Source organism: Melopsittacus undulatus, chromosome 5 (assembly GCF_012275295.1).
Source record: "Melopsittacus undulatus isolate bMelUnd1 chromosome 5, bMelUnd1.mat.Z, whole genome shotgun sequence".
In the NCBI taxonomy this organism is placed as follows: domain Eukaryota; kingdom Metazoa; phylum Chordata; class Aves; order Psittaciformes; family Psittaculidae; genus Melopsittacus; species Melopsittacus undulatus.
The window spans coordinates 57,047,337-57,074,016 of NC_047531.1; the positions used below are offsets into that span (position 1 = coordinate 57,047,337).

At 39.1% G+C, this 26,680-nt stretch overlaps 1 protein-coding gene across 1 annotated transcript in view; it reads left to right on the top strand.

Moving 5' to 3' along the window:
- The window catches only part of CACNA1C (calcium voltage-gated channel subunit alpha1 C), a 448,111-nt gene that overhangs the window by 239,778 nt on the left and 181,653 nt on the right, over positions 1-26,680 (top strand). The window contains exons 4-5 of the mRNA XM_013127834.3: positions 5,623-5,762; positions 13,145-13,284. Of these exons, the coding sequence (XP_012983288.2) occupies positions 5,623-5,762; positions 13,145-13,284 (280 nt within the window). The remainder of the gene's footprint in view (positions 1-5,622; positions 5,763-13,144; positions 13,285-26,680) is intronic.

The following is a 26,680-nucleotide window of genomic DNA, read 5'->3' on the forward strand; positions in this document are numbered from 1 at the left end:
TACATGTGGCTCTTCCTCACTGCAGGTCAAAGTTATTAATGCTAACAGGAACCTGTAGGTCAGCAAATTCACACAGTGAGGATATCCATATCTCTGATGTGATGATAACTTGTAGTCCAAAAACATGGAACCTTTTTTCATAACTTCTCTAGGCCATCTTTCCCAGCACTGTAGTTTAGTCTCCTTACTGCACATCAGAAAAGATAATTTTCCCTACTAGGAAAAAGTCTGAGTGCCTCCATTCTGACTTATATCTTCCAGAGCCTATTTTATTTACGTAGCTAATGCCAAAACATCCTATATGACAGAAACTCTTGAAATAGTGATGTTTTCCTTGGACTACTGAGTATTTGCATTACTGAATAAATGTATTCTATTATGTTTAAGGAAGCACTAGGGAATAATAATGCAGACACTGACATAACATTGACTAAGGTCAAACAGGCAGATTCATAAAGATTCTAGCTGTGCAGGGCTTGCAGCACGTTACTTCAAACGTATAAGCTCTAGTTTTTGAAACTTGGTTTGTTACAAACTGAGCAGAGTGCAAGCAGAGACAGATAGCAAAGTCTGATTTTTAGATCGTAAACTCTTAATACTGGGGTGTATGAGATACTAGGGCATGAGACTGTTATTTGAGCCTTGAATAACTCTTAGAAAGTAAATGTTACAACTAAGCAGTGTTACTGGGTGAATGAGGTTTGAAGAGTTAGGATCAAGATACAGTGAATCATCCTGAGGACCATTTCTCAGAAACAGCACTGGTCTACTCTTCTGCTGACAGAAGAAAAGCCTCACAGCACCCTGTAGTAATTTCCTTGGATTTACTGTTTTCAGACTCCTTTTATGAAGCTAAGATGTCATGAGGTAGTTTTAAAAATATAAACAAAAACAAACTGATGACATCTTTGGAAGGCACATGGGATTAGAGGGGTTTTGTACCTAATGCAGTAATCCTCTTTTGGAAGTATATCTTAGAGCCTTAACAGTAAGTTAATGTTTGTTTCTTTGTTAAGAGTAAGATGATGTACAGTTTGTTTCTTGGCAATGCTAAATGCTGGCTAATCTGTTAGCTAGGGTAACTGATGCTTATGTCCTATGTCGATGAAAAACAAAACAAACTCAGAAAAACAGTGGTAGAGTGAGTCCCAGAACATCTGTGTATGCTCCAGAGACTGGACAGTTTTTTAAGACTTTTGTCCTTCTTCATCTTCCACTCATATCTTTTTTTGTTTGAGGTTTTTTGTCTAATTTTGTTGGGTTTTTTTTTTTTTTTAGTATTTCAGCACTATTGCCTAAGCAGGAAGCTCCTGCTTTGTTAATTCCACAGTCTTCACTGTGCTTCGTGTGTGTCAGCCCCATCAGCATGGTTCCCATTTCTGAGACACACATTAAAAAATACTGTTTCCTCTTTCTTACAGCTCCATAACAAGTTCCTTCTCTTTTGATGCTGTGGTTTAGATTTGTCTTTCAAGGGGAGATGCTGTTGCTGTCTCTTTTCCCTCCCACAGAGGTAGTGGGCAGCTCTCTTGTCAGCAGGGAGCTCTCTCAGACAAAAATGCCAATATTTTTCTAGCTTGGTTTCCTTTAAAATGGCACCAGACTGCCTTCTTAGACAGGTAGCTTTACAGATACTTTGCAGTGCTATGTCACAGAATCACAGAATAGTTAGGGTTGGAAAAGACCTTAAGATCATCTAGTTCCAACCCCCCTGCCATTGGCAGGGACACCTCACACTAAACCATATCACCCAAGGCTCTGTCCAGCCTGGCCTTGAGCACTGCCAGGGATGGAGCATTCACAACTTCCCCGGGCAACCCATTTCAGTGCCTCACAACCCTTACAATAACGATCTTCCTCCTTATATCCAATTTAAACTTCATAGAATCACAGAATAGTTAGAGTTGGAAAGGACCTTAAGATCATCCAGTTCCATCTATGTAGCTTGGGAGCTTGAAACACTGGGACCCAGTCTGCCTAAACTGTGAGAACAAAGTTTCAGATTAGCAGCCAGAATTGCAGGTGCCCATTTAACAGAGGAAAATTAATAATTCTCTGGCTGCTGAGGGCAACAAGTCCTTCTCTTATTTCTCATCTGAGGTAGGGGGTGGTTGAGTAATTTCTGTGAGTTCATCTAGCAAGGGTGGCATCAGAACTGGGACTTTAATCCAGGTTTTATCCAGAACCTAGTTATGCTATGTCATTACTGAGTTATGCTGTGTTCATAAAAGCCCTTGAGTTTTATAGTATAAGGAGAAAAGAGAACAGAATTAATTAGTAAGCTTTTCAAATTCTTCTTGAGTCTAAGCAGGAGCAGCTTTCTGAAATGGCCTGGGAGTAGCTACACTGTTTAATCTCGGCAGCATTTTTCCTTCAGTTTTACATCCTGAAATCATTAATTTAAGTGTAGAGGATCATAAAGTCTCTCTCGTGTTCTCAGCATTCTGTATCTTGTGTTCATTTCAGAGGCTTTTATAGAGTTTTACTTTTTATGGCTCTTTCCACTTTAACCAGGGTATTTAAGGAATTTACTCAAACAGCTTATAGTTGTGTATGTAGACATTTATATATTTATATATATGCATGTGTGTGTGATATTTTGGCATATTATTACCTCAATAGCATGGTTCAACAAACAGCTTTATTATAATAACAAAACAGAAGTCTGTAGTCCCGTAGGCATCTATAGAAGCAAAAAGTTTTAAGGCTCCAAAACCCAATCAAATGGAACCTGTTAGTGTTTGAAATACTGACTGTTCCGTGCAATAATAAATATTAAAAAAAAAAAAAAAAGGTTGTTCCAGAATTTTCTCAAGTATTTACTTTCTTGGACCCTTGATAATGTTAGTATAGGTATTTTGGCAAAATTCATGCACTGGAAAGCTCTTCTGGCCAGGTAGGCCTGCACAACACTGCAGCCCCAGAGGAAGCACAGAGCCAGACAGAGCTGGCAGCAGTATTTGTCCGAGGGTGCCCAGAGGTCAAGGACAATGCGTGCTGTTAAATCACTAGGCACAGGATCAGTTTTAGGGCTTCCTCTTTAGATACTCTGCCAATCTGCTTCAAGTTGGACCTGGAGTTAACAAATGAGGGGGTGGTCTCCTCAACATCCCCTTGCTATCAGTGTCTGCTGCAACTGCTAGGAAAGGTTTTAAGGGAAGGTTGGTTTTTAGTGCCTACAGCATTTCACCGTGAGCCCATGTCTGTGTTTACTGAGTGGGATGTGAGGTGAATTGAGTGCACATGGCAGCCTCAACAGCAGTCTGAATGAGAAAGTGGTCTCAGGCCTACTGTGGCACTTTTGCAGGAGGGAAAGAAGGCTTGCCCGTAACTGTGGAAAGCCCTTGGTTGAAATAGGAAATGAAACCCATTAATGGGCTGGGCTGCAGCAAGAGAAACCTTTGTTTCCATCCTAAAAGTTGTTCATTTGTCCCTAGGGAAACCATGCCCATCCCAGGCACAACACTCCCTACTCCCATCCTCAACGCAGGGCATGTTCTTCCTTCGCAGAGCCCATTTTAACATTCCTCATCCTCTAAACAGTCTTTACCTTGTCTTTTCAGTGATAGGGCATTGCCTCCAAGGCAGAACTACTGTAAGCTATCTGTATGGGATGGGATCTAGCCTTGCACTATGCTGATAGAGGCATGGGCAGCACAAAGGTGCGGGGCAATCAGAAAGACACTGCATAGACGTTCCATCACACAGTTATTCTGTGGTTTGTTTTGGGTCTTTTTTGAAGAGGTTTCATGGCAGCTTGTCTTACTTTGCAAATGTATGCTTAGGTCTTGATTGTTTGGGTCTGCTTGACTACAATTTGTACATCGATTAGTACCCATTCAGTTCTCAGCAGCTGTTGAATGGGAAGGGCAGTTTCGTCCATACTAGGAGTGTGCAAGGCACTATGGAGCTCTTTTCTGAGACCAAGACTATGGCTGGACTTCTGGTTGTTAGCACTTAATGTGCTAATTCCTGTGCTAAATAAAATAATGCACTCGCTATTTGTAAAGCTGGGACATAGGAGTTGCCAGTCTTGTATGTTGTTTTCTTTTCTGAGTTCAAGGGGAGGGAAATCTTAGTGTGCTGACCTCTCTCCATGTGGGACAGTGAGGGGCAAATTCTGTGTTGTGGGCACATTATAAAGGTCTATGAAAAATGGATAACTACAGAATTATACTTTTTCTTTTTTAGGTATTCCCTGCAGTAAGTACTGGGGAATGTTGCAGTTATTGTGAAAGCATTGTCTGAGGGGAGAAGAGCAATATTTTAAAGCACAAACATGTGCCTGCTACTGTCAGATGGAATTTCTCAGTCATGTAAAATAGCCTGTTAGTGTAAACATGCAGATGAACTACAAATTGCCTTTTTTGATCAATGGTTTGCTAGTGAGTTGTTAATTACCTGGAGCTGAGAGGATGATGTTCAAATGAGCAGCTGTGAAGGAATGGTTGTTTTGTAATCCTGCACATTGTATATTGCGATATAGTGTGAAAGTGTCATACATTCATTCTAATGGACAGAAGAAAAGGGCAATTGCAGTTTGGAGTTGAAAAGAAAAATATAGTAGTAACCTGCCTGATTGCCTTTCTGTGTATGCTGTAACGTATGTCCAGAAATGCCTAGGATGCTTTAATTTGTATTTAACTCAGATTTTTATCTCTTTAATGTGAACTTCTATTCACTTTTGTAGTTTAACCTTATAGGGACCTTGTATCCTTTTGCTGTCATCTAGTTTTCATACACTTATTTCCCACTCAGCTTGCCACGCAGCACTTTGGTAGTGATTACCTAATACTGCAGTTTCCCTCCTACTTAGGTGGAGGTCCCTACCATTTCTGCATCACTGCTATTCTTATTCCACAGTGGGGAATAAGAGAAACCCCAGAAATTAGAAATGGTGAGCCTGTGTACTGACTCCAAAAACCTGCTTGCTTGTCCTGAATCACACTGTACTGTCACTGGAAGTAATTTTGTTTGGATATGCTTAATTGGAGCCTGGATTTCACAGGGACATGTACATTTCTCATTAAATGAATAAAAGCCCCTAGCATTAGTCATCCTGATCTCTAAATCATTTACCACTAATATTCAGCCTACCTGTTCCCTAGCAACAGAAAAGGGAATCCCAAAGAAGGCACAGTATGACACATGCATCAATCTCAGGTGGGCTTCTGTCTTTATTTCTATCTCTCTCTCTCTCAACAGTATTGCATCCAGCTATGTTTCCTCTTCAGAGGTAGAAAAGGACTGAATGCAGTTCATTCTGATAGCTGGTCATATTTGCCAACATGCTCTGTAGAGAGCTGAGTGCTAGAGCATGCTTGTTGACTTTCTCCCCATCTCCTTTACACAGGTTTGTGCAGTGGTCAGTCCCTGCCAAGGTGAGGGCAGCAAATTTCAGAGCCTAACCAGAATTTACTGCTGCTGTCCTGTCAAACTAGCTGCAGACAATGAAAGTGTAGGGAGAAAGGCCCTCTGGCAAGCCATGCATGTCAGGTGTACCCAAGTGGCGAGTCAGTGAGTTGGAAGCTGCATGGGTGGACTGTGACAGAAGAAAATGTCTTTATCCGTGGTTTGCCACTCACACTAACCGTTGTCTCTCTGTTTTCTTATATTCCACAGGAACGAGTGGAGTATCTCTTTCTCATAATTTTTACAGTGGAAGCATTTTTAAAAGTAATAGCATACGGACTTCTCTTTCACCCCAACGCTTACCTCCGCAATGGCTGGAATTTACTAGATTTTATAATTGTGGTAGTAGGGTGAGTATCAACATTTTTGTCACTGAATGCACTGACACATGGGGATACTGTCAACCTTTGGGAGCATGAGGGCGGGTGAACGTTTGGCACACTATGTATGGGTTAGAGGTTGCTGCTGTACATTATGGTCCTCCTATCACTGCCGTTTTAATGGTTTGCAGGACATGGAAATGAAATTGGTTTTGGGGAACAGGGATAAAAAGAGGAAGCAATGCAAGGCTGTCCAACTGGAAGAACTCCCTTTTTTTTTGTAAACCTGTGTGAATATTTACAAATAACATCTAGGTTGGATCCTTCAAGATTAGAGTTGGATACCAAAGAAATTCTGCCATCATGTGAACTTTTACTGATGTTTCTCATTCTCTTACAAACAAAAATAAGTTCTTCGGTTCAAATGCACTGCTCTGCTGGTGATTTCAACACTTTGATTCTGACCCTTTTAATGTTTTAACATTTTAAAAGTTTAATTTTACTAACTGTCACTTTGAGCTGCAACTTTTCCAATCCCCTTATATTTCTCTACATGTTTTTCAAGCTTGGCATTTAATTTATTTGAATAAAAGCAAAGTAAAACACCTTCTTCTTTTTCTACCTAAAGATAGGAGATAAGCAAGGGATTTGAATTGTGGTTGTTGAAGGGAAGAGGTGAAGGATAAACTACCCCTGAAGACAAAGAGAACAAGTATATCTTTGCCTGAGTAATTTGTCCCATCCTCCCACCACTCCATTGTTAAAGAATTTCATCGCCCACAAAAACTTGATTTCTTTTCACCTCTTTACCAAGGAAACCCTGCATCAGCTCCTAGGAGAAATGTCAAAAGGGACACTTTCAGTCGTCAAAGTCCCCTTGTAATTCCTGCTCAAAGTCCATCTAGCTTCTTGACCAGTTTTGTTGTGGCACCCCAAAATTACGTCAGCAAACTGATGTGTGCTGCGCAATCCCTCCCACTTTCTATCATTACAGGGAAAAGTGGGTGGAAAGAGAATTCCCAGTGAGGGGGAGGGAGGACAAGCTGGAACCTGTTCTTAGTCTCAAGACTTCTCTGCCTCCACATGGGCATAACACTTCTCCTTATGGCAGGGCTCCTTCGTTCCTATCCGCAGCTAGAGGATCCCAGAGAAAATTAGTAATTAGAAATTGGAAAATCCCCTGCCATTTGTGTCCAATACCATAGCTGGTTCTGCCTTTGAATGCCTTCAGATATATCACCTGCTTGGGAATTGCTGCATACATTTAAGAAAGATTGGAGAACAAAAGTCCTGTGAATGTGATCATTCCCTTTTCATTTTTATGAGAAAGAAACTTTTTGAAGAGAGGACACATTACCTCTTCTTCTTCCACTGGAATGTGAAAGAGCAGGGCTCCAGAAATCATAGGGCAGCATTATATCTAGTTTAAATAGTCTTTTGCAATTTTCCTACCAGGGCAGTTAATCAGCAAGATGATATGCAGACTGAAATTAATTCGCTTGCCAATGGCAGAAGCTGCAGCTCTCAGCTCTTCTATCTGCTCTTGCCTCCAGCAGCTCTCAGTCACTAGATGGGGAACGAAAACTGTAACTCAGGAGGGATTACATGAGTATAATAAACATGGCCAAGACCCCAAGGTCTCTGTTAAATAGTAACAATCTCAAGTGACAGATTCCATTTCAAGGCCAGATGGGTTCCTTTGATGTTTATCTGTTTAAACTCACTTGTACAGTACCACAGCCTAGGCTGGTGTGCTGCTTTTTCTCTCTACAACCCCTCTGCAAAATCTATGTGGTGATACCATCTGTTCCTGTTCTGCCCTGTCTTCCTTTCCATGGGGCTGTCTGAAATCCCCTAATGACATTATGTTTAAATTTCAGTGTATTTGAGTATTTTTCCAGGGAGGAAGTCCCATGGAAAAGGTTTAAAATAAATTTTAAAGAGAGAGAAAGGAAGAAGCAACAAAGTGCTGGTAACATTCCATGCGGTGCCTTTTTCTGCCCATTGGTGGAGCTGTTTGAGAAAGCTGAGTAATTTAGATACTGCTGTAGCACTGGGTAGAGGGGGTTTCTTTGGTATGTGGGGCAAAGTATGGTGTGGGACTCATACTGGAAGCCTCCAGTCCCAAAACAGCCATGGTAATTGCCATTTGTGCTTGTTCTGCCTTAGGAATAATCTTCATTTTCAGTGATTGTCCTTGCTACAGAAAAATTGGAAAGGCTGAGTGGGAAGTACTTCTTCAAGTTGGAAGTTAAAAGAGCAAAAAAAAAAGACGTGTTTTAGACCCTTTGTTTATTTCTAAACCTATCTAGTGCACACTGATTACCTGACATATCATGAAGAGAAAACACATCATGAAGAGATAACACATCACAGCTGGTGTCCTTTATGTAAAAGTACACAAGTCGATAGAGTAAGAGGATAATGGACATGTGTAAGATCAAGTATAAATTCTAGAGGGAAGTTTTGGTTTCCATAAAAAGCTTTTATGACAGCATGCCTCTATACTTACTTTCCCCTGCCTTCTGAAGATAGGTCTCTTGGTATCCAAAGGGATTTTATCATCAGTGATTCTAGCAAAGCCACAGGAATACACAGCAACAGCAGAGGGAAGCACTGAACACAACTGCTACATTTTCTAGAGAAAGGATGCACTTTAGACCTGTAAGCTTGTAACAGCTTATCATACTTGCAGTGTGGGAGATCTGCTTATTCATCAGCTAAGTCTTTTAAAGCTTGACTCTAGCTTATCTTTAAATAGCCTATGACACTGCTAAAGCAGCACCATTAAACGTTGCTTTGAAGAAAAATGTCTGTGTGAGGGTATCAATCAGAGGCTCTGTGGATAAGAACATTATTAGTTAGGAGCAGAGATCACACCCCTAAGCTGCCTAATGAGGCACAACCCACAAACACTAATGGTTAGTCAAATTGTTTCCTGTTTCCTCCAGTTTTACCATTCCTCTTTTGGAAAACATTAAAACTTTCAGATATAATAGTAATGTCCTTGAGTATTAGGCTGTTGGAGGAAATTTCTCTTGAGAGAAGCCTAACCTGACAATGTTGTATTAGAAGAATATCTGTCTTTCCTGGTAGTACTGTGGTTTGTCTGACAAGCACAATCATTCTGCAAGGACCCTCCAAGCTTCTGCCAGAAAAACAGGTATCGTAATTTGAAAGGAAGTCTTGCATGGGATGATAAGCAGTGAAGGCATCTGGAAAAGACCTGAAATTCAGAGCAGACTGGAAGATGTGGTCAGGGTATATGTCTTTCTATGAGGTGTTTCTAAAGGGCAGACCCAAACATTTTCCACTCAAATCGCAGGTGAACTGCAAACACTGTGAGGAGAAGAAACCCCCCACCTTTTTTATTACTATTTCATTAGACCTCTGAGGATTCTTTCAGCTGTGTTTTTCTGCTGTTTTTTTTTTGTTGTTGTTGGGTTTTGGTTTGGGTGGTTTTTTTTTTTTGTCTTAGAAATACCAGTCCCTCTATTTTCTTTTTATATTTTGGAGGTCCTTGACAAGTTCTTTTATGTTATAAAAATCAGTGTGCCCTGCCCACAGAGGAAGAGATGAAGAGCAGCTTACAGCCTTATCATGCTGCTGCTGGGGTCATCTAGCAAAGCAAAAACCTTCTTGATATTTCAGATGTCAAAAGAGAAACAGAAAAATAGAAGCAAAAAAAAAAGAAACTCTCTATACTTCACAAGTAAATGAGAAAGAAAAAACATGTGGGGTGTGTCCATACATGCACATGTGTGAAAGAAATTAATTTATTCGTTATGGTTCATGTCTGGCAGATGAATTTAATTTAGGAGTAGTCATGTCACAAGCGAGGTTCAGAAATCAAGACACTGTTAATTGTGCTTCGTCATTGGAAAGTACTATGTCAAATGAAAATGGGGCATGAATTTAGGCTGACAGAAAGTAGTTAGGTGGAGGAAAATAAGATCGATTTCTGTATTCCTTTTTTTTTTTTTTCTGCTGGTGAGATTTTCAGTGGCCACAAGAGATTAGCTCTCTTGCATTTTTATACTGTCCAAACTTTGGTTTGTCTGTCAGCACAGTGTTCTCTCATACTTTGCTTGGAACATGCATTTCAGCTAACTCACCTACTGAGCAGAAAATGAAAGAACTGCACCTCACTCCACCATGCCTACTGTAAGCTTTTCCCAGAGGTTTTCATCAAGGAGCAGATTTTGCCATATAAATATGGGTTGAAAGACTCTGAACTCATGTTTTATATTAGTAGCTTTACATCCCTCCAGGTTTTTTAGGTTTGGAAAACAATTAGCTGAAAAACTTAAGTCTGTAAAGCTCATAGAAGTAACAAATTGTACATGGCTTGTGAAGTTTTTTCCTAATAGAAGGTAATGGAAGGGGGGACCATCAGAAGCTTTGCATTTCTTCTCTGTGTTATCATTGGTGCTGTTTCTGAACAGGTTTTAACTCGTCCCCTGGATCATGATGAGTTACAGCAAAAATGCATGTGATAGCTGTAACCTCTGAGTCATCGATGTCAGCCCATGGTCTAACTCAGGAGGTGATAGGGACAATAAAGTAGGATTGCCAAAGTGTACTATAAATTTGAAGAGTGGAGTAGTGATTCAGTAGGCCAGGCTGAGAACAGTGTAGGCCCCAGTAAAAAAGGGAGAGAAATGAAATAAGTGAGAGAAATAAAAAGTTATATTGCATTAGTAAAAAGCAGGATTAGTACAAGGGGAGATACTAAGCCTAGAGTAAATGCATTAAAGGAGAATTAGCTGCAGTAATACAATTCAAGTTTAAATGTAGGTTTTTTAATGAGAAGCAGCAGGAATTACTGTGAATTACTCCTGAAGTACAGTAGTCAGATGACTGTGGGTACCTCAAGACAGCACATTTAGCATACAGTCAATGCTGGAGCATACAAAAAGGGCCAACTAGCCTGCAGGAGAGCTGCATTAATCTGGGAAGGCAGGTTCCAGCTCCAGTGGAGTGAGCTGTCCTACTGGTTGTATTTCTGCTTCTGAATTAATTTAGGACATGTATAGCTTTTCTTAAGATGTAGATCTCTAGGGCAGCCCATGGTTTGCTCATTGAATGAATGACAGGAGAAATGTCCTTGGTGCCAGCTGTCAAGAGCCAGTGTTTGGCCAGACATGGGGACAGTGATAATGGAGACCAGGATAATGAACCCTCAGACTTGCACAACTGCTGACTCAGAGCTCCTTGAGATTTCTTGTCTTCAGCATTGCAACAGAGCTGAAAAACAGCATAAGAAAGCTTTTGCAGTGAATTATTTTGCCTCCAGAGGATCCCAGGAGACTGGGACTGTTCTATAGGTATGTCACTCATCATCTAGCATGGGAATTCTGTTGACTACAAAGATATAAATGTTTGAATAAGAAATAAAGCACATTTCTAGAGCTTAATCACTAGCTTTCTGAAAATACATTAGGCCAAATTTGACCTACAGTGTTTCTATTATGAAGACCAGCAGAAAATTGCAACTGTATAATTTGTGTATACAGTCAAGAAATACATACATTAAAATAATTCATGTTCTTTTCATCAGCCCTTGTTTATCTCTCGCTGTGATATCTGTAGTCAACGCAGTATTTCTCATAAGCTCTGTTTTTGTCTTCTCTGCATCCTGCTTCTCAGTCTGCAACACCTACAAACTCAGCATCCAACCTCCCCACACACAGTTTTTCCCACGCTTGTTACCTAGCTGTTAAATCTTTCTGCAGTGCTTGAAGTTGAGGCTTTGAATAGATCCAGTTAGGAGTTCCTCAGTCACAGCTGACAAGTTTTATAAGACTCTTTGTATGAAATTAAAAAAAAACACCAACTCCTTAACAAACTGATTTTGCATTTGCAGTGCCCTAATCCACATTTTTGTGTGGATTTAGTGCTGGGGAAAAGTGTTGGCTTAGATGCTTCAGTAGAGGAATCCTCCTTTTTCTATCCATGGCAATCTCCCTGTGTTTGTGGCCAGCCCTATTGGTAAGATTTAATCGGAGACAGCAGGCACACTGGAGCTCCCTGTGAAGCAATCAGGCTGCTCAGCCCCTGTTTGCAGTTTGGGGCTCTGTGTGCTATATGCCAGTCAGGGTGCACAGACGAGATCCTGACAGAGGCACTGCAGACTGCAAAGTCTGAGGGAGAAATCAGCCAGTGCTGAATCGAGGCCACCCTACCCAGGCTGTTTCTGGCATCCTAGGCAGCTTCTTTCAAGTTACCTGTGATATCTCCCTGGCATGCTACGGGCCAAGGGGCCGCTGCCACTCCCAGGCAGAGTGGAAAAAAGCATTTTTTACTGGAACAGCTTTTAACCTCTGCTGAATTTGGCTGCATTCATGTTGATTACTTCAAGGCTGAAAGCAATGTCATTAGCAAATTCATGAGGAATCCGTCCTCCCCCAAAGGTACTAATGTTTTACCAGAAAAATGGAAACTGCTTCCTGAAAGCTAATTTATTATATCAAATCCTTATTAACATACAGGGTGAACCTTCAGCTCTTTAACAGAAGAACATATTCTTTTCTGCTTTGCACTGCCTTTTCAAATGTGTTCTGCGTGAGACATCTTCTCCTTAAAGTAGCTACTCCTACTAACCAAGATTAAACATTGAGTGGTGTAATAAAATATTCTAATAATAAGACTCCTACGGTTTGGCACTTTCTCTAGCCAATGCATCAAGGGATTTACAAATGGATACACAAGTACATAATCCGAGCATACTCTCTTATCTATTTGCACCTTGAAGGATCCCTGAGATTTACACAATGTTCTACCTGCAGTGACCTTGGTGAATCTTAAATCCTTGTGAAATGAGTGACAGGCAACTAACGACTGTATTAATTATGGAGATGATTTTTTTTTTCCTCAGAGGGGATTGTTGGTTAATAAAGTTGTGCCTTTTTACCTATCCACTCAACTCCCACTGAGTATGTCCAGACTGATAAGGGCAGCATGGAGCTTGCCTTCAAAATCTGACCCATGTGCTCTGCTTTTGGTGATCCTTTAAATTCAGCATAAGGCATTGCCAGAGTGGTCATTTTGAAGCACCTGGCATGCCCCAGCACCCAGGGCAGGGAGTGCACCTCCATGTGCCACCAGGTATGGTGGTTGCTGTGGTAATCTATAGCTGCTTGCAAGGAGCCATTAGGCTGAAGGAGGATCATGTCATGTTTATGTCTGTTCCAGAAACAAGTGTTTTGTAAGTGGTATAGACATTACCATTAGGCTACTGCAGATGGGAAAAGTCTGTCTCTTCTCCACCATATGTGAATATCGACTGAGATGTGTGACACTCTTCACAGGTCTGTGAGATAGTTTGGGTGATATGATGGTGATGATCTCTGTTCCTGTTTAGCCCAAGCCTTGCTGTCTGCCTACAGATTGTTTCCTCTTTCTTTTTGCAGGCTTTTTAGTGCAATTTTAGAACAAGCAACCAAAGCAGATGGGGGGAATTCAATAGGAGGAAAAGGTGCCGGATTTGATGTTAAAGCTCTGCGGGCTTTCCGAGTATTACGTCCGTTACGGCTGGTGTCTGGAGTTCCTAGTAAGTAACATCATTAGTTTTCTTTTATGTATGTGTGTGTTGTGGCATGGGGCAGGAATAGTTTGTGTAACAATTTTGAAGGTGGAGCTTGCTGCAGATTACTTTTTGGTGTGTGTGGAGACTTTTTTTTCAAGTTAATGTGTTCATAATAAATGTGATATTAATCCAATGACCAAACACGAGTTGAATGGGAATGGAAGTTTCATGGTATGTCAATCTGATTGTGCAACTTTTTTAAACAATGAAAGTGGGAGATTCAAGATTTTCATTATTACAAGCAAAGATCCTTTAAATAACTATGAAGTCACAGTGAATTGTTGGCATTATAAATACTTGACCTAGATGGAACTGCTGTATGGCCATTTGTGTTGGGTTTGGAGGGAGAATAGCTTTTTCATTAAAATTGTGTTTTCTTCTTTGCATGTGATGTTCTGATGAGGAGCACTGGGAACTATTTGGAACCAACAGGACAGAGGGCAATGGCACAGTCATGTTCTCTGCTAGTCTTATTTGCTTAAATTATTTGTAATGCCTCTGAGAAAGTCCTCAAGCAGCTTTTTATAGTCCAACATCCATTTTCTCATTTATAATGAAGATACGAGTAGCTGGAAGTCTGGTAATTCTGTTGTGGAGGTGGAACATGAACTTCACAATGTAATAGGATTTTATCATTTTGCTTGAGAGTTTGTTATAGATGGGACCCACTGACCCTTTGAAGAGAGGGTTAGTTGAAAGCTGTTATTGATTTCCATGTTTATAGCAGTGAGAGATGTGGTTAGCAGGAAAGGAGTTAATCTTTTCCAGAATAGCTGTGGAGAGAGCTTTGTTTATTTGGGGAGTTTGCTTATTTGGTGTCTTAAAGTACCTCTAACATTAGTCATTTGAAAACGAGTCAAGTTATCATAAACTCTGTAAGATGAGCTTAAAAATCATGATTTATTTCTTAGGTAAAAGAAATGTGAGGTTCTTTTGCTTCTTTTCTGACCCACTAGGTTATATTAGGGACATGTTTGCAGGCTTTTCTCAACACCCATAAAGGGTCGAAACTTTCTAAATGAAAGGTGAGAATCTCTGTAGGAGGAGGTGAAGCACTGATAGAACCAAAAAATACTGAGGCAATTGACAGCATAACTATTTGGTCTCACAAAGAGCCATGCTTGGTAACCAGTCTGCACGGCCTTAGCTTGTGCCCAACTTGGGGTTACTTTGGACACCAGTGAGTGAGTAGAAAATATTAAACAGTAAATGCAATTTATTAAGCAGCTGAGGACCTTTCCCTCTGATACAGAACTAACATCCAGTATTCATGCCACCTCTGTTAGGCATTACTGCAGTAGGTTGTTTCATGTAGATAGTTGTGTGTCATGTAATACCTTCAATCTATGCAGGAGGCAGCTCTGCTTTTGGACAGAATCTTCTCACAACAATTTTGTCTTTCTTTGTATTTTGTCTGTGGTCTTCAGCCTGCAGTGACATCCACTTAAGGTTTTGTTGCTCTTTCCTAGTCCTTCTCTAAGTCTTTTGATACTTCATGATTACATGTCCATTGTATGGTAGGGGAATGGTACTCAAATTTAAACAGCTATGAACTTGAGTGTCTGTGAGATGCTGCCTACGCTGGGACATGCTCTTAGAGTTGTTCTGACATAGGCTGAGCTTAACCATGCTTATAGTTCTTGCTGTTTTAGAGAACATGTGTTGCCTAAGTAAAAGGAGTTTTGTTACTACTGTTCAAGTCTCTTGACTAGTGCTCTTAGAGGACTAGATGAAGCTGAGCGAGCCAAATCTGACACAGTTCATAATTTTATATGCATACATGATCTTGATCTCAGCATAGACTATCTAATAGTACACTGGTGGGGGGGGGGGGGAGGGAATCATCAAGTATTTAATTTGAACCAGAATAGATCCAGGGAGTCTGATACATGCTAAAAAATATTTGATCTAGACAATGAAATGCCAGTCCAGTGTGAAGTAGGTGAACCATCAACTTTCTCTGACAGACATCCTTTATTAGTCTTTATGGTTCTGACTAGGGACATATTTATTGAACCAGGTTTCTTTGGGGCTGACATGGCTTTTAGAAAGCTTGCTGAGGTCTGTAACTAATACAGCCTCAATCTTCACTGGGCATTTATTAATTGTACAATGCCTGTTGATTAGCCTAGATAGATATTATCACATCCATATGTATTAGAGCGTAACTTTTCTCATGAGGCCTTTTAGATAAGATTGCCTAAGCTAACCATAAATAGTACACTACAGGATTACATTATTACATAATAATAAGTTTAGAGGTTTGGAAGTCAAATCTCCGGGTCCCATTAAAGTTCTGTCTGAGACATCGTAGACACCAGTGGGTGAGTTACCAATACTGAACTTGCTGTATTTTGCTATCCATAAAGAAATGCCTTTTGTTTCCTTTCCCTTCCAAAATATAGTAGACTTTTCTACTGCGATGAGACAAACTGCACAGATTTTACTAAAATGATGTGAATGTAACATGCACTGCAATTTATTTTCAGACTAAATTTATTATAGCAGACTCCATAAGTATACAAAAGTAGTATCTCACTAGTAAGAAGGGATCCTTTGGGGTCATTGGCAGACACCTTCTGCATGGAAATCCCAGCATCTGCAGCTTAATTTGGAGTCCACATCTAACAACCACTATTTGGGGCAAAAAAGGTGTAAAACATAATGATTGTTAGAAACTAAATTTATGAAGCATGTAATGAATTTTTGCATTAAAATATTAAACTCATTGGGATTGGGAAATAGGTTGTCTGAGGTGGATAGATTGGCTTTCAGCATGGAATAATTTTTTCTAAGTCAATTTTTTTCTCTCTGGCTCAATCTTAGGAAATAATCTAATTTAAGAAGGACATCTTTTTGTATGCACATTCTGCATTTAAAGACCTGTTTCAGAATACGAACAGTTTCAATGTACGTATGATTAGAAGTACGGGAAAAACATATGAGTTGTCCTCTAAAGTAAATTACTAGTGTCTGCATTTTGCAGATGGGGAGACTGAAGCAAAAGTTCAAGGTTTGACACTTTCAAAAGTGGCTTCTGATTCTGTCTCTCATTTGCTACCAGTGCTAGACACCCAAGTATATGAAAGCTTTAGATAGTCGGAGAGCTTTAGATAGACATTAGCCTCAGATATGAGAATGCTTTTTCTCCAAATCCATGCTTAGTTCCTTGGACTTAGCCGTCTTTTGTCAGAAATCGTCTCAGTGAAGAATTCAGGGACTGTGCAGCACAGGAAAAGGTTCATCTGCAAGCAAAGCTGGTTCACCCACAGGCAGATGAGCAGAGGTACTTTTGACAATCTTTGTAATGACTGAACTGTCCTAGGCCCCAGATTACTTTAGTCAAAATCAAAAGGGTTTGAGGTCATGAATTCAGCAAAGTCTGAAGACTACATCTGGATGACTGTCATGGGCAGATAAATATTTCATAATCTTTTATTCTTTGTGGTTATATGGACAATCACAAGACCACTTGTCATGAAGAAGGAAATAGACATTTTGTTTAAAAGATGACATGTCTCATCTCTTACCCATGGCTCAAAAACAATTGTAGCATCATGAAAGAAGCCTTCAAAGGCACTGAATTTAAGGTCTTTGTGTTCCCATTACACCTTCAAAAACTGGTGCTAAGTATTTACACATTTCCAAGGAGTGCAATAGGGATTGATTTGTTTTGATATGATTTTTATAATTTGAGTTCTTTTCTTGAAAACTTTTTTTGGAGTGAAAGGTACAGGTTTTGTTGTGACTATGTGAGGCGCATGGCAGAGCAGTAGATTAGATACATCCCACAGCTCTCATCCCAGTGATGACAGTTGCTTTGTGAACAAAATAAAATTTAAAAGGGATAATTAAGCAACTCTTTTTTGTTTTTGTTTTTGTTCTCCTAACTCTTTTTAAATTCTTACTGCTTCTGGAAAAACGATCCACTCCCAGCCTCTTTAGCCTGGCATTCTCTTGTAAATTAATGGTGAATATTTTGAAAAGCACATTTAGGCTTCGCAGTGGTAAGTCACTTTTAGAAATCAGGTATAAGTACTGTATAGCGTTGATACACAGGCAAGGCTTTACTGTTCAGCTATTCTGTTACTGTCCTCCTAACATAATTCTTGTAGTGCATACTTGTATTTTAGTTGCTGAAATAACTTTACTGCTGGTGTAATAATGCAGTCTCCTTGTAAAGAAAACTTCACTTGTGCATCAGAGCACCTATCTCAATGTGACATTAGGATCAATATGTTGGTTTGAGAAAGGAGAGAGAAGGGAAACAGTTCTCTAGGTGGATATAAGTAGACAAGTGCAAAATCAGCATGTACACCAAGACTTAATCACTTTAGGTAGCTGTTACCTGGTATCCTTTGGCAGGAATGTAAAGTATTGCAAAGCTTGGTAGGGACAGGATCAAGTGAGCCCTTTTGTGTTAAGAGGTTTCTATCGATCACTCTTCTATCACCATTTTACATTATTACATATTTTAAAACTTGCTTTAAGCATTTTGTGCTTGAGGAGGGCAAAAAGAAGCATACATTCAGCAATGAAGAAGCATGATCCAATAAAAAAGAAAAATCAGTTGTTTAAAAAGGGGCAATCAGTTACTCCTACTCATGCTAACTCATGCCTATTTAACTTATTAAATTCCATCTCTACCACCTTTATGCATGCAGCTCAATTATACCACCTCATACATTCTGTTCATCCTCTTTATGTTGTACTTTGTCTTCATGTAACTACATTGTTGCAGGAGTTATTGCCTATCTGATATCTGACAAACATTATTTATAAGCTCTTCCAGGTATCTTGAAAGCCATATAATTTGAGTAGACTGTGTGCCCCATACTTGTATTTTCAATGAGATCCCCTGCTGACCAGCCAGATGGACATGGGCAGAAGATTGTTACATTGTTACAAAAGCTAGAGAGGAGACTTGAGTGTTCCACCAGGACAAAAGCTTGCCATCTTTTTTCTTTTCTTTCCTTCTTTTTTTTTTAAAAAAAAAAAAAAAGAACCACAGAAAACTAAGCCTGTGATGTGTTCAAGCTTCACTTCAGTCTCCTAGCAGAAGAGATTTACTTAAAATAAGTCACTAGCACCAGTACTTACATGGTCTACTTGAGATGCAACGATTGCTTAACTCGGAGATGGAGGGTATGAGAAAGATATCCTAAGCCCTTCTCATGACAGTGCAATGTCTTTCTGTCAGTGAAACAACAGCATGTAACTGACTGAGTATATTTTTTGTTGTTGTTAAAATGAAGACGAGAATTTTCATGCATGAATGCCTAGAATTCCTTTGCACGTATTTAAGTCAGCTAACTAAAGCAACAATTTTTTATAACAATGCTGTTGCAGAAGTCCATGATTGCTCTGAGTTCATGTGAAAATTTAATATCTTCAGATAACATGAATAAAAAATTTAAACACTTCTAGATTTTGTTCCATCTGATTACAGTTAGTCCTCAACTGCCCTAAATGCTCTTCTCTATTGAAATTTACAATGATTCCTCAGTCTCAGCAATGTTTTCTACCCTGTATTTGTTTCAGTGTTTTCTCATTACCACAGTCATCTTCCAATTTTACCCCAAACTTTCTGGTATTAATCAGATTGTTTCTTTGAACTTTGGAATATGTAGGAAAGCATCCTGTCTTTACTTACAATATCCTGATAGATCTGAGCCATTCAGGTCTAAACATATGATTCCATATTCACCATACAGAGCAGTGAAGATGAGAAATAAAAAAAGCCCCTGAGGGCTCTATGGGAAGAGTAATGCATGAGGAAAGTTTTGCCTGTGAGAGATGCTGGACTGGCGAAGCCATCCAGCTGGGTTTGTTGTTAATTTGTGGTATTGCTGTAGGTGAAGCAAGGAAATCCCAGGGGTGATAAGACCAGATTTTTTTCTGTCTAGGTTTTGTTTGTGTGGGACACTGCCGAGTACATTGTGCATCAGTTTTTTGGAAGTAAGGAAAAAAAGGCTCTCAAATACTTACAAGGTGTTTAGGCTGTAGTCTGTATATTCCAGTGAAGATTGTTCTTAACTCTGACTGGTAATATTTCTTTTGTTTTCCTCCCCTTTTTTAAGGAATATGATCTAATTTAATAATTTCAAATCATAGTTTGTACAATCTCATAATTCAGAAACATCCCCCACTTAAAGAAAATGTGGGAGGAGTTCTATATCAAATAGAGAGTGACTTACAGAGTTTAAGACAGTAGGGATATGTCAGACTCACCATCCTCCTAACGTAAGACTAAGGAAATCCTCTATCTCATGTTTGATTTGAGGACTCTGAATTCCTTGTTGAATGATTTATTAAAAATGAGGCATTGATGCTTGTTGCCTATCAGAAGACCTCTTAGTGCTGTGAGCTAGAAACTAGTACTATACTGATGACATAGTCTTCAACTGTACCTGATTCAGGTCAGTTTAGGTGTACCTAACCAGAGGGGAACAGACATAATGTTTTCTCTCCTGTATAGTCCTTGCAAAGCTCAATTTGTCTAGAGGACAAATTGAACTCAGGTGTAATTGAAGCATCCTTGGAGCCACTCTACATGGTGTGTGGAAAAAGCTAGGACAGTAAATATGAATCAAGCACCATGCAGAGAGCCCAGTTCTTGCTGCAGGCACACTGCTCCTGAAACCTTAGGTTCTGCCTGTACCGTGAAAAGCAGGGAGAACGAAATGGTGATTTTTTTAAACTACCCTCAGATGTCCTCTCCCAGGGGAAATCTGCTGATCTCATTTGTAGTATCATGTCAGCTTGGCTGTGCCAAACACTTTACTGGAGGGTGAGAATGAGACCTAGAGCAATTTTACATGCTGTTAGTTATTTCTGTATCTCAGTGTGCATAAGTGACATTCGCCTTACTCCATCCTCAGCACCTGACTGGCCTTTTTTTTTCCTCCTCGGGTGGCCAACCTATGAAGGAGACATTCCCTTACTTTCCCGTCTCCCCCACCAGACTATTTACAGCATCACTTGAGAGTTCTGAAGATTTTGAATGGCCTTTGGATACCCTTGAGACCTGTCTGCTGATTGTGATGGGGATCACCATGTTGGCACACATAGAATCATAGAATAGTTAGGGTTGGAAAGGACCTTAATATCATCTAGTTCCAACCCCCCTGCCATGGGCAGGGGCACCTCACACTAAACCATATCACCCAAGGCTTCATTTTTTCCCCGAATGGAAGCAGAGTGACTGGCAATGCAGAGATAAACCCATCTGGGCTGCTGCACTGTGGCAAGATATTGTTGCCTGGGTGCAGAACCTGGTGATGAAGGTATGCTGTGTAGATACGCATGTACCTGAGAGTCTGGAAGCCTTGGAAAAGGAATTTGAACCATTCTTAGACAGGATGAAGGACAAAGCTCTAAAAAGCAAAATGTAAAAAGCTGCCAAGGGAACTGGATTAGGGGAGTTTCAGAGTAGAACTTCTGAAAGCTCCTGTGGTTGCTCTCCTGCTTGGGCTTGCCAGCTACTGAGACAACATAGCTCAAGCTATTGTGATGATTCCATTTTTCAGCCACTGAAATGAGCAGGCCCAATGCAGTTATTTAGCTTGCATTTGGGATTTATTTTTATTTAGTGCACAATCAAAATTTTGAACTGTAATTTCTCATTGTTTTCGGCACAGCCCAAGAAAATTATCACCACTTTATATAGCTGAGGAAAATATGTAATTGAGGTAATAAACGTAGAAAATTCAAGAAATCCAAAATGGCATCTTTTTTGAGAACCATGCGTGTTTGGAATATAGCAAAGATATATGAGCTGTTGCCTGCTGAATATGTTGAATTGCACATAGTAAATCTTAAGTTTTAAGCAAATGTAAACTGCTGGCTGGGTTCTTTTTTCAAAATGTGTATGCTTCTGGTAAAGTATAGTTGACAGTCGTATGTTCTGCACATGATTTGTGTTTATGCACTGGTGGAGATCGGGGTTTAAATTTACCCTCCTGATACATGTGAACTTATGGTATAAACAGCATACCAATGGAGAATTCTGGCTTGCATTCAGTGTGAGGAGATAGGAGAAGTGGCCTGATCAAAGATTCCAAAGTGTGAAAGGTCTGTGTGTAATACAAAAGATTATAGTAAGGTGGACGAGACAATATGCACTTGGTATTTTATTGTCACCAAATCTATAAAATAAAGATCATTGCCAAGAGAGGGAATTGCTGCAAATACATTTGGGCAAACTTTGGCTTCCAAATCTTAATTTTGCCTTAAATTTTGTTGTTGTTGCATTTAATAACATCAGCTTTTGCCAAGTTCAGTTCCTTTCTTTTCTCTTGAGCTCTAAAAGCTGTAGGAAACGTGCTCTCAGGCAGATTTCTTGTGTTCTCCTTCATTCTTGAACAAGACTTCTCAACCATCTGTACCATCTCTCCAGGACATACAGCACTGTGTGAGGACAAGTTGCACCACCTTTCCCATGTCATTGCCTAGCTGTTTTTAATCTCAAGAGGCGAATTTGTTTTGCTTTCATTACAAATGGGAAGGGAGTGGAGAAAAAAGAGGGAGAACAGTCTGAACCAAATGTCCTCATTAAGCTTATTTCTTCATAGTTAACTTAAAACTCTACACATGCTTGCAAGTCCTTTATTTACTTAGGTCACTGTTACTCAAGGGAGTAATTTTATTCCAGTGTAGCATCTCCCATAGGTAAAAATAATTCCCATGAGAAGGGCTTACACAATCAGGACCTAAAGCATGTTTCCTTGAGTGGTACAACTTGAAGAATGATGTAATTCATGGCAGGAGAGGTTAACTCAGCATAACTAAAAGGGATTTGTCTCAGTAAAGATTACTCATAGAGCTGCAGACTTCTTGTTGTAATAAAGATTTCTCTCATATTTAAGGAAAGCCAATGAAAACAGAGAAATATTTATTATTTGATCTTGGCTACATAGCTCTTTTAAAAATAGCATTAACTACGAATGTACCCAATAACTGTGTCAGCCTTTATCCTACCAATTACCATGCTTGCTGGCACGATTATTGAACATGTCTTCACAACAGAACAAAAATCCCAAAACCGTAATGTGGGACCACATCAGGATGTAGGCAGTTTTTCCAAATGAAGAAAACAAAGCCCACACTGACATCAAAGAGCAGACGTGAAGATAGTAAAAAGAAAAATTGGCTTAGTAAGAAGTTTTCAGAAGTGCTCTGAATGGATCAGACTTCCTTCCTAGCACTTGTTTTTTGTTCTTCAAGTAATGCTCAGAGTTCCCATTCAGAATGGACATAGGGCAAAGCTTAGGGAGACACCATGTCATTAAGATGCTTGTCTTAAAGTGTCTGAAAAATCTAAGAATACCATCTGCTGTCTCCTAAGAACAGGTTGCATTGTTGTTTAATATGCTTTTGTCTGGACCACGGAGGAGCAGAAGTATGTCTGCAGATTGTAGCTAACTGGTATCAGCAGGAGTATGTTTGGTTCACAGCTGCTCACTTGTAATTGTTGGCTGTTGCTGTCTCCATGATGGGTGGGTGAGCTAAGATATTGCTGTTACTGATCAAAATAGTAAGAATATGATCTATTCTGGTTTCTTCTTACATTCTCTCCCAGATTACATCTCTGCTGCATCTGAAGTCTTCCCAAGCTTACATCAAACATCATTTCATACTTTGATTCCAATTGGCTACATTTTGCAGTGCTTATTAAGATCTTGTAAGGAATGATTTGAAGTCCTTGTTCATTCTCTCTGAAGTGAATGCATGTCTATTGATTTGTTACTAAACTTCTGGGACTTTTTAACATGCCTGAATCTTTCTCATCCTGTCTTGAAGAGGTGACTAACACATGCTGGGTAACATTTGTCTCAGAAGTGGGACACAAGAAAGTCCGTGGAAGAATGTTTTGCTCAGGACACAGGGCAGTACATGGATACACCATTACTGGCATCATTTGAATTAATTCTGTTTGTCCTGGCCTTCCAAAAGCAGTGTTAGCTGCCTGTGGTAATCATGATTTTTCACAAAACATTATCAAAATACCAGCAAAGCACAGAGTAGCAGACCAGTCAGATTGTTCTCTCAACCAGTGAATACATTTGAAGTCTCCTGTTTAATCTCTAAATAATTACTTTTTTTCAATGATGATCTGAATTTGTAATAATATTGCATCTGTGCAAGCGCTATAGGAGAAAAAGACCAAAGTACGTTGAACCAAGAGGAGGCAAATATGAGGAAATGTATTTAAAAATTTCAGTGGCTACAGAAATCTATTTGAGATCTTCCTTCTTCTCCTTAATCTAGCTTCTCCAAAATCAGCTGTAGCCTTCTAAGTTATGTCTGCTTGATATTACTGTGCTAGTTGAGAACACAGGAATATTGGCTGGTATGAACAACTAATAAACTTTTCAATGCTTAAGATGTTCATTGATGGAACAAATAATTTGTTGATCTGATCATGGGGAAATATTGACCAAAGGTGAAATACATCCCACCTAACCTGCCCAGTCTCTTAACATTTCATCAGTTTGCTTTCTGCCAAAAAAAAAAGGAAGGAGATCAGACATTTTCTTAATTTCCTTTTTTCCCAGAAGCAAATCCAATTCCTGTTTAACACATGTAACAATAACCTATCCCATATGTGTTTTTCCCTTTTGTTGCAACTATTTTTTTCTGACTTGTCTGAATAGCTATGCTTCTTATTTTTTCAGTTTTAGATTATCTTCTTCTGGTTTGCCCTGCCACATCAATCACAATTCAGAAAACATCTGCTAGCCCTGTGCAAAGAATCTTTTTCTCAACTTTAGTAATGCTAAAGCAGCTCAACATTTCTACATTGAGAGCATTTTTTACTTGAAATAACGTGGAATAAAAGAAATTTTTAAAAAATTATTTTTGTCACTTTTTTCATAAGGCTTAATAAATTTTATTTTCTTTAGGAGTGGATTTATATAAATTAGATTTCATTATTAGATCACAAAACCTCCTCTCTAGATTTTCTTCAAGAGTCTCATCTTCTAATCTGATACCATTCTTGCAGAGGGCTCCCCTTTTTGAAGGCAGTAGTATGCACCTGGTGTGAGGACTGGAACTTATCAGATGCTATATATCTTAGAAGTATAATCTGCTGGGTTTTTTTTTTCTTTTGCATTATTGTTAACACATTAAACTAGCAGCCTGGATGATATTTCTGTCTTGGTTTGCATTGGCTGTTGAGTTTAGTGATTTTTAATTTTGTTTTCTGCAATAACTGTTGTTCCTTCTTGTTCAGCACATTCCTGCAATTGACATATTCTCATAGATTGTTGTTGTGTGTTGGTTTTTAATATGTATTGGAAGTTACCAAAAGATGAGTTCCTTTTAATCAGGTTTGATGTCTTGGTTGGAAATCAAACCAATATGTCCATGTATCCATACATGCTTTAACTGCATACAAGCTTTACAAAAGCCTGTTTTAAATCTAACAGTTCAATTGTTTATTATAAATAGCACCTAATGAAAGAATTTAGGGTTGAGTCTCACCCTTGCCCCTCACAATATAGGTAAAAATTTAAACTTGAACTTTAGCCTATCTTTTGCTTTTCACATTCCAGTGTTGAGATTGTTATTTCACTTAAGACCATTACTTTGGAGGGGGCCAAATTCCACTCAGATTTATATTAGTAGATTTCTGTTTCTGTAAAGAATTTAATTTAGCTGTTCAGTTTGCAGCAGGATGGCCTCATGATCCTCTCTTGACAGCTTATTATATGTAAAAAGAAATTAAAAATAAATAAATGTTTAGTTCCAATGCATTCCAGCAATACATACACACTCTGTACAAAAGAATTGTGCAAGTCATAAAGTCACAAAGAAAGTAAATATCAGTAAAGTACCATTCTTTAGTCTAACAAATACATCTTTTGAAAACTGCAACCATTAATTTTTCTGTCCAAACATAGTGGAGCTCCCTAGAGAGCTAAAGGAGGTTTTGCTTATTATATAAGAATGTATTTTTTACTCTAAAGCTACTTTATTTGATTCCTGCAAGCAGAGTTTTAAGTATAATCAAGTTTATAAAACTCAAAAGCAACAGTCTTGCTAGTGTGGAAAAGAAAAAAGCTGGAGCTTCAGGTATTCTGAGATTGGACTGATTAACCACTGAATAAATCAGTTCCTAAATTCAAACTCTTCTCTTAAAATTAAGAATCAAGATGATTCAGGTTTGTCTGACCATGTCTTTTCAAGGATTTTAGTGTTGTACCATGTATTTTCATTAACAGCATTTTTAGTATTTTAAAAAGAGAAAGAAAGACACTATTGTTGATTGCATTGATAAAGTTGTTTGTATCAAGACAGTAACACAGCAGTAATCACTCATTGTTTAATTCACATTAAATCTTTCATTACCTGATTAGGTAATGAAAAATAGTCCTGAAAATTTTATCAGTTATTTTGAAAATGTGATACTGTGTCTTGGTGGGTCTTAGTCCCAACTATGCCCATTAAATGTTATCCAAACTTAAGAGGTGAAGTGAGTTTTCTTCTCCAGAGCTATATGGCCTTGTTTGTCATATACAGTGCTACACTTCCACATAGATAGCTATCTAAAGAGAAAGTTTTAGGGTTTACCAGGTATTTTGTTGTACTTTTTCTACCATGAGAAGACAAAACAGTGTAGCTCATGGGTATGCCAGTTGATGGGCTTGGAGTACTTAACCTCACCAAGAAGAGCAGTTTCTGTCATCAATATATTTTTCTCCAAGTGCAACAATACTGTAATATTACTGTTCCTGGATGCACTTTAACATTTGCATGACCACTGTTAACATTTGTTACCCTGCTAGCTATTACCTTTTCTAAACCTATTCACAAATAATAAGTTAGAGAATCAGGAGAAATAGCTCAGACAACTGAAAGACTTTATAAGAGAGAAAGGACTATTTAGTAATGAACAAAAGGGACTAATATCTGCTTACCTGGGGAGCTATAAAAATAAACAGTAAAAAATAATGCTGTTATGACCCTGAGATTTGGGCAACTTTACAAAGGTGTTTGTAACCCAAAAAGTCATTAGTCCTCCGGTTGAATGCTGGTACACTCACAATTGAGACCCAGGTGCTTTGAGCCCATTTCTGTTACCTTGGTGCTTTAGCACTTCCAGGTGCCTTAGTTCTTTGTTTCAAAATCTACATCCTTAGGACACAGTAATGTGTGTAGTTATTCCTCAGAGCTGTATGCAAACAGCACTTGGCATTCTGAAACAAAGCTCTTTCATCATTGTCTCATTTCAGAGGTTACCTAACTATTGGTCTGAGGGGTGTTCATGTTCACTTGACCAGATTAAGGACAGTGCAGCATTTTGACACATTCCTATACAAGTTTTCTGATTGAATGCAGTGGCACAAGACTAGAC